The sequence below is a fragment of the Engystomops pustulosus genome, chromosome 5, assembly GCF_040894005.1.
Source record: "Engystomops pustulosus chromosome 5, aEngPut4.maternal, whole genome shotgun sequence".
Taxonomy (NCBI): domain Eukaryota; kingdom Metazoa; phylum Chordata; class Amphibia; order Anura; family Leptodactylidae; genus Engystomops; species Engystomops pustulosus.
Window position 1 is genome coordinate 33,450,927 of NC_092415.1, and position 17,576 is coordinate 33,468,502.

General features: G+C 44.7%; 1 protein-coding gene across 2 annotated transcripts in view; it reads left to right on the forward strand.

The window, feature by feature from the left end:
• Positions 1-17,576, forward strand: part of CNGB3 (cyclic nucleotide gated channel subunit beta 3) — a 121,126-nt gene that overhangs the window by 47,714 nt on the left and 55,836 nt on the right. For both annotated transcript variants that reach the window (XM_072151582.1, XM_072151584.1), the window contains exons 5-11: positions 4,687-4,835; positions 5,388-5,597; positions 6,981-7,189; positions 8,925-8,975; positions 11,459-11,545; positions 14,694-14,758; positions 15,761-15,883. In XM_072151582.1, the coding sequence (XP_072007683.1) occupies positions 4,687-4,835; positions 5,388-5,597; positions 6,981-7,189; positions 8,925-8,975; positions 11,459-11,545; positions 14,694-14,758; positions 15,761-15,883 (894 nt within the window). The remainder of the gene's footprint in view (positions 1-4,686; positions 4,836-5,387; positions 5,598-6,980; positions 7,190-8,924; positions 8,976-11,458; positions 11,546-14,693; positions 14,759-15,760; positions 15,884-17,576) is intronic.

A 17,576-nucleotide genomic window follows, 5' to 3' on the forward strand; every position in this document is an offset into this window, starting at 1 on the left:
ATGGGACAAGTGATGTATGAGCCGAAACTTATTCGGCTCCTTTTTTTGGCACCACCCCTAGCGGTGACACCACTAAATCAGCAAAGGGGGGCACCGAAAATGGGCCCGCCATCCGCCCCACTGGACCTCCTTCACCAACTTCTCCCTCACCACCCCTGGGTGATCCAGCGCTGACTTAAGGTTCTTTACGCTAAAGGGGACCTGATATGGGGGAGCTGGGATAACAAAACCTTCAGAAAAACCCTCTAACAGTAACTTGGCATGTTCCCTCTGGGGGTACCTACTTAGATACGGTACCATCTCGCTGACTCTCACTGGTGTCACTCCCCTGGCTGGCCGCTGTTCCGGACTTACCCTTCCCTTTCTTCCAACACCTAGCCAACCCGTGGGAAGTCCCGTTGCATGAGGAACATACGTGCTTAAATTTACAGTTGTTCCCAAACTTACACTGCCCGTCATTAAACTGCCAGCAGAGACCGGGCTTACCTCCACTCTGGTCACCCCCCGCGGCCCCGGACCCCTGGGAGCCATGACCCCCCCCTTCCCGAAAGGAATGCCCAAACTTAGTAGGCCCAATAACCTTCAACCAAAGGCCTATATCCTTCTGGTCCCACCTAATACTCGGTCTAACCGACTTGCGCTGCCTAAACTCCTCGTCATAACGTAACCACGCCTGCCCCCCATAGGCCCGGTAGGCTTCCGCAATGGATTCCTGATATACAAAAAGCGCAGAGCAGTTTTCGGGCGTTTTCTCCCCGATAACACACGCCAAAATTGAGAACGCCTGCGACCAGTTGGAATGTGTTTGTGGAATAAGCCTCCACCTTCGCTTTTCCTCCTCTTCCTTCTTACTTTCGTCTTTCTTCCCCTTGTCCACATTAAATTTTGATAGAGGCAAAAGAGAAAATATCTCGATAAATTCGTCTCTCCAAATCTTCTCCTTTACCTCTTTCTTCAAATGGGCTCCCAACTGACCCTCAAAACATACATACACCTCCCCTTTTGCCCTATCATCAATCCTCACCATGTCCCCCTGCTCCTTCTCTGTCTGTACGGACACCATAACCCCCACCCCCCGGCCCGCCGGGGCCACAGTGCCTGTACCCGCACCCTCCCCTCCAGGGGGCACCCACGCCGTTACCGGCGAAGGCGTCAGACCCCGTTCACATCTGACTAGCAAATCTTTAACCGTACCCAGCAGCTCCCTAACCCCGTCACTACCTGGTGTGCCACTTAGCATACTATCCCCCCCGGCGCACCCATTATTTGACTATCTGCTGGGGGCTGAGACATTAAAATAGGCGGAAAAGGACATGACATGCTATATAACTCACCTAGCTGCGCAGGGGCTGTGACCCCACCAGCCGCTCTAATCGGAGTCCCGCTGATCAGCAGACCACTGTGTCCTGACGGGCTGCCGACTCCTCTTCCATCCACACGAAGCGGCGACTGGACTCCTGGCTGTCCGTGCTGCAGGGGGGTTCCCCTGATTCCCGCCACTGGAGTCCCGGGACGACTAGGCCCTTGTAGTGCCGGGTGAAGAACTGGATGCTGGAAGACCGGAGGCTGCGACATCACTGAGGGGTGACCAGGCATACCCTGAAACCCCTGGTGCTGCACAACACTGTGATGCACGCAGGCCGGACTCCCAGAGGGCCCGCCAAATAATGCCCCCCCCCGTACTGCCGGGCGCCGGGGAAGGTATCACTATTGTGGACACAGGGCCAGCCGACTGCTGCCCGCTGAAGGCGTCCCCCACCATACTTGGGACAGGGCCAGCCGACTGCTGCCCACTGAAAACGTCCCCCCCCATAGCTGAAACAGGGCCAGCCGCCTGCTGCCCGCTGACATCCCCCCTATAGCGCTCACCGTTGTCGGGCGGACCAACCGCCGTAGTCCTCATCCTGGTAGGCCCCACGACCGGAGCATCGCCGTGAGGGCCCACCGCCACGCCTCCTCCGGATCCTGTATTCAGGCGGGAAGCGGCCACGACCGGAAGTGAAGGCCGCGACCGAGTTCCCACCGCCGGACCCGACCGCCTGCTCGGATTCCTCCCAGATCGCGGCCACCCGCCGGATCTAGAAGCAGCGGGGCCGCGAACTGGAGGGTCCCCGGAGGGACTCCTTTGGCGCCGCCGGGTCCGCGGTCGAGCCTCCGGGCTCAACCTATTGGGCGCCCGCGATGTCCGCGCGGGCCGCGACTGTCCTGCACCGCCAGCTGGCTCCGCCAGCAGGGAGGAAACCGCCTGCTGCAGCCATGCCTCCCCTCTGTCCCCGGCTGCTCGTGACAGCTGATCAAGTAGGCCCTGGACACTTGACATCTTCCTGGGACGGGCCGGGAACGGTGAGTCACTTCTGCTTTTTGTCTCACCGGACTGCCTTGTTTTCCCGCTCTCTGCCCTTTATAACACCCCCTCCTCCCCCCAGACTAACTAATTCCTCCCCCGAATTCAAAAAGGGGCCAATCCCCTCGCTCTGCCCCCCGTCATGTTGGCCTCCACCCCACCCACTCCGTTAGGGGGGGTTCCAGCCCTTTCTTTCCTTTTGTTTGTATTGTTTGTTTATGATATTTTTGTGCTTTGCAGGAAAACCCCTTGGTTTACTTGTAGCGCCATGTATGTTGGGGTATGCACCCAATGGGTACACTGTAGAATTTCCATCACTAAATTGTGGATAATTATAATAATAATTCTTTATTTATATAGCGCACACAGCACTCCACAAAGCATGTCAAATTGGTCCCTGTCTCCATGGGGCTCACAATCTAAACAACCTACCTGTATACTCTTTGGGTGTAGTGCTGCACTCTTAACTTTAACCCTCTCTGAGCTAAAACAACGGTCCAGGACTGATCCAGAAGTCCCAATGTTAAAATATAAAGAGATAGAAATAAAAATATATAGATTTCTTATCTGACCGGAGCTCCAGACGTTCACAGAGGTTTTCACTCCAAACGTTCACAATAATTGTTCTCGTTTGTCCTCCGTTCTGCTCACAGCACAAATCCACAGATTCTCCAGATAAGAGTAGCCCACTGCTCAGACCCACGTGGATGCAGTTTTCATTCCTCCTATTGTTACCACCGTTCACCACAGCGGACCACTAGAAGAAACACGCACTCCAATCGTGTAAAAAACTTTTTTTTTTAATTGAGTGAGAGCTGCCAAGTAGCGGTAAAGGGTCTGCAATGACCCACGTGGGCCAAGGGGGTGGTACTTGATCGTGGATTGGTCCAGACAAGTAGGACACCCATGGATTGGTTCGCAGTTGGAAACCGCCCATCAGTGACATACGTAGCTTTGGGTGGATGGGGCGGCAATGCAGCTCTGGAGGTATAGGTGTAGCATTGGGAACAGTGCAAACTCAGAAAATATGCCTGCAGCTAATTTGAGCAGGTCACGTAGACCAGTGATTTTCAACCTGTGTGCCGCGGCACACTAGTGTGCTGCGACACATGGTTGAGTGTGGTGCGGGGAAAGTTCCCCGAACCATGGTGTCCATGTGTAGTGCTGCCGCGCACCCCTGTGTTTCGGCCCCCATAGTTACCTACAAGCCCCGCGTCGGCCATCCGCCCATCCGCCCATCCGCTAGGGTCTTTTAATTAGTAAAGGGAGGCCGCTAGGGGCTCTTAATTAGTAAAGGGAGGCCGCTAGGGGCTCTTAATTAGTAAAGGGAGGCCGCTAGGGGCTCTTAATTAGTAAAGGGAGGCCGCTAGGGTCTTTTAATTAGTAAAGGGAGGCCGCTAGGGTCTTTTAATTAGTAAAGGGAGGCCGCTAGGGTCTTTTAATTAGTAAAGGGAGGCCGCTAGGGGCTCTTAATTAGTAAAGGGAGGCCGCTAGAGGTTTTTATTAGTAAAGGGAGGCCGCTAGGGGCTCTTAATTAGTAAAGGGAGGCCGCTAGGGGCTCTTAATTAGTAAAGGGAGGCCGCTAGGGGCTCTTAATTAGTAAAGGGAGGCCACTAGGGGCTCTTAATTAGTAAAGGGAGGCCGCTAGGGGCTCTTAATTAGTAAAGGGAGGCCGCTAGGGGCTCTTAATTAGTAAAGGGAGGCCGCTAGGGTCTTTTAATTAGTAAAGGGAGGCCGCTAGGGGCTCTTAATTAGTAAAGGGAGGTCGCTAGAGGTTTTTATTAGTAAAAGGAGGCCGCTAGGGGCTCTTAATTATTAAAGGGAGGCTGCTAGGGGCTCTTAATTAGTAAAGGGAGGCCGCTAGAGGTTTTTATTAGTAAAGGGAGGCCGCTAGGGGTTTTTTATTAGTAAAGGGAGGCCGCTAGGGGTTTTTTATTAGTAAAGGGAGGCCTTTTATGACTGTTTTAGTGTCATTTTGTGCTATTTTGGTTGGTGGTGTGCCCCAGGATTTACTATGTATAAAAAGTGTGCCGCGGCTCAAAAAAGATTGAAAATCACTGACGTAGACATTTTAAGGAAATCTGTTTTGTATATCATATTGTTATAATGTTGCTATAATGTTGTATGTTGTATGCTAATTACCTCTTATAAGAGAGGACGGGAGTTAGACACCAGCTACGCCCTGGAAGAAGCCGTGTCGGCGAAACCCAGGGTCAAAAGGGGCGGTCGTGTGAGGCTGGTGTCCTAGAAGTGCTACTCACTCAGCCACCGTGCAGCCCATATGCCATTTAATGTTTTTATAAATGTGTCTTCTGTAAGATTTTCTCCCTTTGGTTTGGCAGAAACAAACAAGATGAGACAAGTATCAACAGCGAGTATGCCGAAGCGCAAATTCTGGATCTCATTAAACGCATGCGAGAAAGAACCAGCCATTACAAGGAAAAATTGGCGGATGTGGACCTTTCATCAGCGGAGCCAAGCCCTACAACAAGTAATTTATAAGTTATTTGACGTAGAGTATGATGCCAGTAGATGTAACGATGTCATGAAATCGACCATTTTTGATCTTTTCCGTCAACTCTTTACTGTTAATTCTGTTTTGCGCTCCGTAAACATAACATCAACATTAAATTGAGCCAGTAGTAATTTTGGGGACCTATTTTTTGTTCAACCAATTGAAAATATAACACATAGAAACTATCATAAAAATCATCTAACACCAAAAAGAACAATGGCCTCGTACAAGCTCAGTGTGGCACGTTTTTCAGTACATTTTTGAAGAGTATTGTGAAGGAGCGCATGATTATGGTTGGCAAAGTTGGCCTACTGTCCACAGCCTATTGCTTGTATATAAGCAAAGACATTTTGTAGGATATGCCCAAAGATTACAAAGGGCAAACCTAGGCCAATATAGTTGGCTAACCAAAAGACCAGGACGGGCAACATTTTGAAGACCTACACTCATAATGTAACGGGAGAAGGGTACACAATAGCAGCAATGTTGTGTGTAGGTTGATACCGTTGTACCGTTGATACATTTCAGCTCCAGTTAAATCAAAGAAACCTCCAACACCTCCACCACCTCCTAAAGTGGAAGAAAAGCCTGAACCAGATAAGGACATTGAGAAGGGAAAAGAAGCGGAAGTCAAAGAAGAACATTACTGTGATATGCTCTGCTGCAAGTTCAAGAGACGTACATTTCTAAAGTACTTCCACAAGTTGAAGATGCCTGACTCCATTGATGGGTATACAGGTAGGCCTGGGCAGAAAGATATCGCTATTGTGGACAGGCCATGAGTTCACTTTAGACCTCTAAATCTGATAACAATGATGTTTCCTGACAAGCTTACCCTTTCCAACTCTATATCATTTACTTGGTAATGCTCCACTGATTCTGGTGTAGTTGGAAATTTCTCTCTAGTCCCCACTGTTTCTGCCAAGGACCACACTAGGGTATCTAACTAGTACTGAAACTACCAATAAACTATACTAATTAGGATGGGGGATGCTGGTCTGGGGCTAAAAGTCTGCCTCTCCCTTGTGACAGTAGAGAGCTAAGATATTTACATTCATTGCTCAGTGAGGGCTACAGAAATAATTCCAACAGGTTAAGACGGTAAAAGAAGGGTTGTCCAGGATTCCTGGCCCTGTGATGGCCCTATGTAAAATTATTCCAGGAGGCCCAACCCCTTATATATATACATACCTTAGGAGACACAAAATTGGGTTGCCTTCTGCTGTATCTCTGGAGTCCACTTTTCGATTAGAGCCTCTGGTACTCTGTTGGACCAGTCTGACCAAGCTGATTGGTCAGGGACCTTATCAGTCATGTATGACCTATAAAAGGACGTCTACAACCAGGATGAAGGATTGTAAACCAAGCACACTTACGTGCCGGTGTGTTCCCTCTTCGTAATTTTCTGCTCTTTTTTTTAGCTTCTTGGGACCTTGTTATTAGGAAAAAAGGTTTTAAAATTATGCAAATAAACCTGGGGGGCTGAAGGCTCCATTGGCATCTAAGGAGTCGGAGCCCCGCAGGTTCATTTGCATAATTGTTAAAACCTTTAATCTTTAAAAACAAGGGCATAAGAAGCTACAAGGAGAGCAGATCCTGCCAGAAGGTGGACACACCAGCATATAAGTGTATTTGGTTTACAATCCTTTATCCTGGTGGGAGACCTCCTTTAAACTCCTTAGTCAGACCCTTTTTCCATCAGTGATGGCATATGATTGCATTTTCCATGGCAGAAGTTTTTGCAGAGATTTTCTAAGTTGGAAAAATACATTTCACATCTATGAGATACAAACTGCATATGAAAGACCTGCAAATTAAATCTGCACAAAATTCCAGCATGTGACCATAGACTTAGTAGTTTAGGGGGTCCCTTATGTAATATGTATTAGGTATCACTGAGCTCTGTGTATGCGACTACATAGGAGAGCACTCAGCACTTATTCTCAGCTCATTAAGAGACGTGAGAAATAGATTTCTATATTCGTCTCCCTTTGACAAGTTCTGAGACAACCGCTTCTGAAACACATTGTTATCCGTGTCGATTAGAGAGGTCAGAAAGTTACACAACTATTTCCCAAGTAATTCCTATACTTTATACATGAACATTGCGTTCTCTCGTAGATCCATTGTATCTCTTCTGGCTGCTGATTGTTGCATTGACATTCAACTGGAACTGCTGGTTTATACCCCTGCGGATTGTATTTCCCTTCCAAAACGCTGACAACCTGCTGTACTGGATGATCGTGGATTATACGTGTGATACTTGCTATCTTATGGATATTTTTGTGTTCCAGCCACGTCTTCAGTTCATCAAAGGCGGTGACATAGTAGTAAGTAGTTAAAAAATGTTAATATAAACTTAATGCTCCTGACACTAGCGCTGAGTGGACCCAAACCGCAAAGTTGGGGTTCCTACTGAACTTAGTTCATACTGAAATTCATTAGAAGTTCGGATCTGGTTTTAGCTCAACCTCCCTCCGCAGTTGGCGTTGGCAGCAATTGTGGGCGTTAAGTCTTTAAATGCTGCTGGCAATGTTATCAGTGGCAATAAAATCCACTTTTGGGGAGGATCACAGTTGGTGATGTAATGGCCACATGGATGAAAGATGCGGGATTTAAATGCTACAATCGGTGGCAGCACTCAAACTTTTAATTTTTATTGACAGATTTCAAAGGGAACCTGTCACCAGAGCCCCCTCCATGCCCCCACATACTGTACAAGTAATAGCATATCCCCAAACTGGTTTTTATCAGAATTCTGTCATTTGTGGATCAATTATATGATGTTATCAAATAATAATTTATATTAAACTTTTCCTGAATCCCTGGGTATGTTCTTTATAGAGCCGGATCCTCCGCCCTTCCTGTGTAAAATGCTCCTCTTCCTTCACTTTGGAAAAAAAACTTCCTCCCTCCTCCCAGTCACTGCAGGGACTCAGCTTTGTGATGACACAGATGGCAGGGAGCCAGGTAAAGTTTGATATAAATTTTCATTTGATCCACAAATGACAACATTTTCATAACAAAACTTTGGGGATATTCTATTAATTGTCTGTGGAGGCATGTGGAGGCTAAAAGGAACTCTGGTGACAGGTTCCCTTTAACAGATCTTCTCATGTGTTCATAAAATGGAAAGAGAAATAATACATTGTCAGACACCCCTTGGCATTGAAGGCCCTTAAAGGGAACCTACCACCCCGATGGATGAATGGGACGTGAGGATAGCCCTTTTTTGGGCTAATCCTCACGTCCCGGGTGTCTTTTAGAAAACTTTATTGCAGGCATATGTAAATTTTATTAAGCGGCTACTGGGGCGTAGAGTAGCCGGACATGAGGCTACTAGTCGCGGCTACTCCACGCCCCAGTAGCCTCGTTACTCTGCCTACCATTTAATCTTCTGCGCATGCAGGGGACTAGGACGAGGGCACGCAGCTACGAGGAGCTCCGCGCCGAAGATTAAATGGTAGGTGGAGTAATGTGGCTACTGGGGCGTGGAGTAGCCGCAACTAGTAGCCTCATGTCCGGCTACTCAACGCCCCAGTAGCCGCTTAATAAAATTTACATATGCCTGCAATAAAGTTTTCTAAAAGACACCCGGGACGTGAGGATTAGCCCAAAAAAAAACATTATACTTCATACTAGAAAAATTAGGGGGATATTTTTTATGTTTAAAAAAATTTATTAACTCTTTCTGGGTTAAGAAGAGTGGAAGGTGTCAGCTGGGACATATGCAGTTTATGGCATCAACTCTATTATGTCTCACGTCAGGAAGGTAACAAGATTTAGACAAGTTAGGATCCAACAGGTCATATCCACCGACATTGGCCTCCAGGAGAGGCTGGAGACAGACCTGTGTACATTATATGGTTGGTTCATTCCCATTAAAATCAGAAAAAAATGGATGTCCATAAATGTTATAAAATAACTATTGTGATAAAATGAGCTTTTTTTTGTAATTTTATGTAACCAAGCTCTACAAAACAGGCTTATACAGTATGTATTATGGTGATATTATTATTCCATGTTATCAGACTTATGTAATTAAAATTATTCTTTTCTGTTTAGACAGATAGAAAAGAAACAAAGAAAAACTACTGGAAGTCTACAAAGTTTCGGGTATGTGAAGCCAGACAGCAGCTAGTATTGGAAAGATGAAGGCTCATACAAGATGGTGTCCATCCACCTCTCCCATAGATTGAACATGATCTTCTACACTTAAGGATAGACCTACATAGAAGTTACAACCTGTAGTAAATGCTACAAAAACCTGTAGTAAATGCCACCCGCTGCACGTAGTGTTAGCCTCACTAATGGTAAATCTGGGTCATGTTAAAGGAGTTTTCCAGGATTACTGTAAAAAAAAACCTTGGAGGCCAGTTCCAGTCTTAAAGTTCTTTGGTCTTAGTGGACCATGGGACATCCCTTCCTTGTACAGTGGTCATAGGACATACATTTTATCCTGTGAAGATGAGCAGGAGCTGGAGAAGGATAAGTACACCCCTATCCTGGGCCCACAGAGGTTTTTCCAGAAATCTTGAAAAAAAACCTTTAAGATTATAATTTAAAGACATCAACTAATACAGCATTGTAAATGCATCTTTTGTTGGGTAATTCATAATGAGCATTAAATAGGAATGAAAACTTTTATATAAAAATAGTTATTTTTGTGTAGGATCATTTTAGAGTAAAAATTGTGTAAAATGTGCTAAACTAATAAGTAATTTTTTCCCCCCAGACAGTCGCATTGACAGATGACTATCCATGGCCAGTTGGTTGATTAATATACAGTCTGACATCTGATTATTACATCCATTATTCAGTTCTCACAAGCTTATGCAGATATTCATGTTAATAAGGATTTCATTAGAATAGCGACGAGTCTGCATGTTGATGGCAACAAGAGAAGGGAAGAGCATAAAAACAATGAAAAATTATGTAAAAAATGGCTTCATACATCCAGTCTGGTTACACTGACATTTTCCTATTCTATACAATTCTGATGTTTCTGATGGCAATAATAGATTTCTTCACTGAAAATGAAAAATACTGATATTTAATGGAAACCTGCTGAACCTTATTACAAGTCTATGGGATCTGTCAGAAATCATTGGGATCGGATAAAAAACAGATCTGTCATAGATGTCATTGCTCATTTATTGTAAAAATATAAAATACAAAAATCAATCCAATCTAAAGTAAGAATATAAAATAAATGATCCACTATCAGTCATTCCAGGAGAAATTTGTACTGATATACAGGGGTGTAACTAGGGCGTAACTGCCTATTCATACTCTGTACTGTGGAAGATGTGCACTGTTATACAGTATACATATTATCCTGTACAATGTGCAGCAAAATATGTACATGATGGTGCACATCCTCTATTCTTTAGTGTTTCAGGTCGGATCCCGGGACTCCCTACACCATAGGCTCCATTGCAGCTGCTAGGACTGCTGGCAATGTAGCAAGGAATTTTTAATCAACAATAATTTTTGTTAACAATCGCCCTGCCAGGACCATGTGATAGTATTCATGACATCAAGATTCTGGCAGGGTGATTGTTCATGGACAGATAAAGATCACATGACCCTCCATCTGAGGCCATTTTATGGTCAGGAATGCCTGGGTGATGAGGAAAAGACTGGAAGCTTCACTTTGCATATCATGAAATTGGAGCACAACTTTTAATAGATGTATATTGGTAAATTACCTATTATCCTGCCCCCCGCCCACACTTACACATATATTACACAAAACATGAGGTACAGTGGCCAACCCTTTAAATAAAGCAACTAACGTGACAAAAATTATCACCCAGTTTACAATCTTTTTAGGGTCACCAAGACAGAGAATAAATGAATCTTTGTTCAACTAGTGGCGGTGTTTAAAAACCATAATATGGACACTGATATGGGTTAATGAGACCAGCAGTGGACATTAACAATATATCTAAGCTGATCCTTGTCCATGTCTGGAATTAGAGTATGGGCCCATTAACTCCAAAAGATGAATCCACCCATGGAAACAAGCTACAGCAGAGGCCGGGGATGGATGCAATACTTTGGCCTTCTTTGCCTCCAACAACCTCCACTGAGCATATATTTTGGAAAACGCAGCTTGATGTGTCTTTTTCATCCTGTGCTCCCCATAGTGTATGATGTATATTGGTCAGATAGAGGCAAAAAAGATGTCTTCACTTATCATTATATGCCTACGTATACGCTGAGTGTATATGTGGGGAGTAGAGATGAGCAGACCCATAGTTTCATTTTAGATTCAGAGTTCCCCCTGGGCAATCATTGCCATGGCTAGTGTCAATACATCCGGCTGGCAAAGGTTCTGTGGGTCCACTCATCTCTAGACGGGAGCTTTCCTGATATGGGAGCTTTTGGCTGAGCATCCACAAAAAAAACGAGATATGAATGTAGCCTAAAATATTGCTGAAAATATGTGGGATGATCAGCAAATCATTCCAGCCTTTCCAGATCATTATAGGTTAAATGAACGGAGAGTGTGGTGTGAACATCAGAAATACATCAGCATAATGTCATCTGTCGGGTTTAATTGGCAAACTAAACCGTGTTGTGTTGTTTCACAGCTTGATGTAGCATCTGCGATGCCACTTGATCTTCTGTACATCGTCCTTGGATACAAACCATTGTTCAGATTAAACAGAATGTTAAAGGTAAATCCTACGTGAGTGCGTATATGTCTGTCGCCTGTTCACTATGGCTGGAAATGCAGATTCAGAAGGAATGGAAAGATTTTGTAACTATAGAAGTTAGTTGCCAAGGGCAATGTTTTCCACAGTTTACAGAAATGTTCAATCAAGCCACTTCATATTGCAACATTGTCCTCATGTATATGAGATTAGTGCAAATTTAACACCCAACGTGATCTCCCATCAGATGTTCTCAGCAGCCAACTACTCAGTATATACCATCACCAGCGTCTAGTCACTTCACCTGGACCCTGATGATATCGGGTATTGGACCACCCATTCTGATACCGTTGACTGATCCTAAGAATAGGAGATCATTGTCTAAAAGTTGATTAACCACTTTAAAACATGCCTAAACTTTTAACTAACATTTAAACAAGAACTGGTGACTAGCACTGGTAACAACACCAGTCCCGGACACTACTGCTTCCTCGAGTACTTTCTCCTCCGACCGACAGATCACTTGGCGGGTGAGGGGAAGGAGGCTGAGTGATCTGTGGGGAAGTAAACCTGACACTGATTGGCTAGGACTTAGGTATGAAGGAGGGGGGAATCAGGTAGCACTCTACATGCAGCCCAACTCCTGAAAAAGAGTCTGCCTGCAGAATACTCTCACTGAGTCACTGTCAAAGCTTGTAGGGAGCAGGGCAGTGTAGTGCCCGGGTTAGGGGTGGCGGAGTTTTGGTGCACCCCAATGGGAAATAAGTCCCGAGAGTCAGGGTCTGCAGTGAACAGGGCTGACTTCTCCAGTCTCCTCCCTGGCAAAAGAAGGGTTAATGCTTAGGAAACGCCTGGGATAGTTGTCCCACACTTTCTTAGATGACTTGTTGCCCTGTCACAGGGTCTATGGCAGAATATAGACTGGCTGTCTTCTCCTCCAAGCTGTTCCCAAACTGCTAGACATTTAAAGGGGTTTTTGCACGAAGACAAGTTAGGCCCTATCCACTGCTGATCATCTCTATGGAGCTGATGGAAATTACCCAGCGCTGTGCTCACCCATCGCCGTCAGCTCCATAGAGATTAATGGAGCAGAACCGTCATGCGCGGCCGTCTGCTCCATAAGAATGAGGAACGGTGAGGGGTCGGTCGGACCCCTTGTTCTCCCAATCTGCGGGGGACCCCCATTGACGAGCAAGTTAGGCCCTATCCCGTGGGAAAACCCCTTAAATACCAGAGGAGGAGTGATTACATTTTAGCACAAAAACAAAGACAAGGCATTTTCCCATAGACTTCCATTGAGTTTTCATAATATTCTAGGCTTCTATAGTGTAAACCTGTCATTCTAAAGGTCAGACTGCCGGCTTGTCTGGTAAACAATCAGTACTATAGCTGTGGAGAATAACTATGTTTTCTGAGAGACAGAGATACACAGTCAGAAATGTCTCTCCATCTTCATTAACCCTTTCTACTAGTCTCTTCAGATACAGTAATAATAAAAAGAATGTATACAACAAAACACTATAGATTAAATGCAAGTTAACCCTTGATGTAAAATAAGTGTTGAGTTTGCATAGGGGAAATATTACAATGTCCACTAATGACTATTCAATGCTCTTATAATCCTGGGGACTACAGCGTGCGCAGATGTGTTGCGGTGGCACCGCCGATGCTCATCACTCCGAGAGACAGTCAGCTTACAGATGTGAGCTTACTTTCGGACATTGCTTGGGGGGGGGCCCTTATAAGTAAAGTGGTGGTAGCCCCAGGGCACGCCACTGAAGCCCTCCCTATAATCCGGCCCTGAGAATGGGGCTTCACTGGTGCCTATCCTAATGTCAGGCCAAAGGGAGAAGAGGCTGAGCAAGGGGCAACTCTATTGTAGAGACCAAATTAGGAAAGGCTGTTTATTGGGCTTCCTTCAACCTTCTTTTAAACTTGTAAAGGAAGCAATTGGACCAGCTGCTGGACAGGGGTTATAGATCAAGAGTGGAATACAGTTGGCCACATCTATTAAACTGGGTGCACCAGTTTTTTGTCTGACTTGGAAAGAACGTGTAATGTGCTTGCACATGTATTTATGAAGTGTCTGTGCCAGTTTTGTGTTTGCTGTGCCACAAAATTCTGCACATAAAGGGGCGTTCCAGTGACAGTTGGAGTTTACGACACATCATGCAGTGTCCGCATGCGCTATGTTAAAGATGCAACAAAAAAAAGTTGGTGCACCAGTGCAGTGAGCGCCAGATTCATGAAGACCGTGCAACAAATTTCATGAATTTGCCGCACACTATAGAAATGTGGGCCAACATGTACAACTTCCCTTCAGCGCCTCTGCAGCAGAGACAAAGAAATACACAGTCCATAATGAAAGCAATGAGGGAGATTTATCAAGCTGCCTACGAGTAAGAGCCAATCACAGCTCAGCTTTCATTTTACCAGTGTTCATGAATCTTTTAAAGGGGGGCTATGATTGGTTGCTGTGGGCAACTAAGCACATTCTTACGCTTAGGCAGCTTGATAAATCTCCCCCAATAAGTTTGTGTGTCCTGCATAGACACAGTGGGGCAGATTTATCAAGTGTCTGAAAGTCAGAATATTTCCAGTTGCCCATGACAACCAATCATAGTTCAGCTTTCATTCTACCAGTGCTTATGAATAGTTTAAAGGGGAGCTGTGATTGGTTGCCATGGGCAACTAGATATATTCTGACATTCAGACACTTGATAAATCTGCCCCAGTCAGTCCTCCAGAGAAGGAGACGCTCTTTGATTCTGATTTCGTCTTTGCTCTATTCATTCAGAATCTAAATGGGGACTTCCTACAATCAACATAGAATTTTCTTATTCTTTCTGAGTAGTTGTATACCACTCCCTTACCTTTAGTCCGTTCCATTGACTTTACGTAACCTTGGGTAACTCAAAGGGGCACGTGCACAGCCCTCATCTATCAAAATCTACATCTTCTGTTGATAAGCCATAAAAGTATTTCATGGGAAATCACCTTTAAAAGTGAACAACTTTAATGTGTAATAAAGTGACATCTCTGGCTTTGGCATGTTCCTTCGGTAAAGGTTTTATGGATTTGTCCCAGTTTCTCTCTATACATGACAGGGGCTTTGTCTGCAGTGTGTTATTATTTGTGTGGGTCTAATTGTTTCATTTCTCATTGTTTTCAGTACAGAACATTCTTTGAGTTTAATGATCGTCTAGAAGCCGTCCTCAAGAGAGCGTATATTTACAGGTGAGGCGCAGGCTGCGAAGACTCGCCAGAAAAGCCTAATTTTTTACACAATGGAATATAAATGAGTAGCTGCATTACCTTCCTCATAAACAACGTTCATCTGTTTAATTTTTTTTTTCCTAAAAAAATTAAAAAGAAATATGGGTATTTCATGGAAATAGTCAGATCTTGCAATAAAGACAAAGTATTTTAAAGGAAATCGACCGCTAGGTTTTTAAGAAAAAAACAATGCAAATGAGTCTGAGGGGCTCTATGCTTCATTAACACATATGGAGCCCCTCGGGCTCATTTGCATAGTCTTACAGCTTTTGTTTCTTAAAAACCACAGCATAAGAAGCTAAAAGAAGAGTGGATCCTGTCACACGGGTAGGATCCTACACACCAGTAGGTCAGTGTGCTAGGTTTACAATCCTTCATCCTGGTGGTAGATGTCCTTTTTATATATAAATATATATAAATATTAAAAAGTGTCCTGTATCATACGACTGAGACAGAGACATAGCGTATGGCTTGAGGGTCCTAGTGTGAAAGTTTGGCTTTTGCTTAAGATCCTTACCACCTGCCTTCATCGCAGCACAACCTCTTTTCATAGCTCAATCTCTTAGTTTGTGATTATAATGACCCATCATTGTGCCCCACTAGGTAACAGTGGCCTCACTTATGTCTGTTTGGCCCTACTTTGTCACGCTATATATTACAGTTCTTGTGTACCCCAAATTAACACTGTCTCTCCTGCCAAACTAGCCTTACTTAAAGGAATATGTTAGCAGTCTTCACAATAAAAAGCTGCAGGCAACATATTGGATATCTGTTTAACTATATATTTGTGTTTGTTGCTAGGAGCAGCAGGACTGTGAAAATGTATTTATATTCCAGGATTGTAGCTGGATTTAGAGCCCTGCTACACAGCCCCTCCTACTGCTGTAGAAGGCTTCTGTTTAGTGTCCATTCGCAGCTCTCTGGCATTTCCTACTGAATACATATTGCTACCTTTTTTTACAGAGTCATTAGAACGACAGGTTACCTATTGTTCATTCTTCATCTCAACGCATGCATCTACTACTGGGCTTCCGCCTACGAGGGCATCGGCAGCACCAAATGGGTTTACGATGGGAACGGCAACATGTAAGTTCCATCTATCAATCTACTTAGAGATATGTCATGCCAAATGTTGTGTCCCGTGCACCAAATAGTTAAAATGTGGACAAAAGTTAAATCCGATTTCCCTCTTATTATCGAGCTCTAACCTTTCAGAACCTGGGAGGATATTTTTAGTCGGGTGATAAGTGTCTGACACAAGGTACAGTTAATGCTAATATGTTATCACAAAAGGTCAAATTCAGCAGCCGCCCGTATAACTATCTGTCATTGGAGGGGACTGACAGCTTGTTATTTCATTTGCTCTACAAATGACACAAAGACAATAGAAATGATGGAGCGATCCGAGGTGAATTGTGTTATTTATGCATCCAAAGTATCATGGGACTTTTAAGAAAGTCGCTCAAAGTGATACACACCGCGGTCCTCGCGACGGAATCGGAAAATGTAGACAGTTACATGTTTCACCTCCAGGATTCCCATTCATCTTCAGCAATCGAGGGGCTACAGGAGATTTATTATTACATGTGAGAAAGGATGTTCTTCCCCAGATCACAGCTTTCTATAGGATTTGTTCATCTTACTGATGACCCCAGACCCTCGCTGAAGGGCAGATGTTTTACTGTCACATCTCAGAGCTCACAGCTTCATTTTGTATTGGATGTGGTTTTTCTCCATAACGTTTCCAATGGTCACATTGGCCTATAAACAATGTCAGCCCTGCATATGGGAGGATTGTTTTCCTATGGAATATGAGCAGTACATACTATACATACAGACCTCTGGGCAATAATCCAAGGTGGTGATTCCATGGGTCTGAGAACAGCAGAAAGAGGTAGACAAAAAAATGGAAGATTTAAGTGGAGAGTGACAAACCAAAGAATGAGTGTCAGTTTAGGGTTATGAGTTCTCACTCCGCAGGGAAAGAGATACAGCGTGCAGATGAGGTAGCACAGCCACAGTGCCGACGTTTGGGGGCAGCAAACTGGGCATTTGCCCAGGGCCCCCGTTCTAAAGGGGCTCCCTACATATGGACTTTTGTGTGCAGAGGATCTATTGCTCTTTTAATATCTCCGGTCTTTATATCTATCCATCTAGTTATCAATCCTTATTTTCTATCTATATCTATCTAACCATTTTGCACCTTTTGCACATTTTATACATAGAGAGGACAATACCCTCTAAAATGAATGGATGATCCGATAGTCTTATCAGCCACCTCAGGTAGGGTATGAAATATCCTTTCTGGCACTGCTTCTTTTACGTTAAAGGAAATCTAGCACTAGCTGGTAGACATATTAAACTACAGATACTCACTGCTCCTCTTGATGTTGATCCTGAAGCTGTCTGTCGCTAGTCGTGAAACATCAGGATCACCTAGACAACAAACTTATAATTAGCAGCCCGGAGTGCGGGGATAAGATGTCCAGCGCTCTGGGCTGCTAATTATGCACGCCTTCTGCATGATATCATCTCCCTCTCCAACAGGGAGGTGCAGGAGCGTGCATAATTAGCAGCCCAGAGCACCGGACATCTCCTTCTCTATAACATGCTGCCTGCAGACAGGACACTGTGTACAATATGCTCAGCACCTTCTGCTCACAGAACTTCTGCCACTCCATTAATCTGGTGTAAACATAGAACTACTGCTAGCGCAACACCATGCAAGGCCAGATTCATGACTTAGTCACTCCAGTCCCCTGCAGGTGTATGTGCTGGG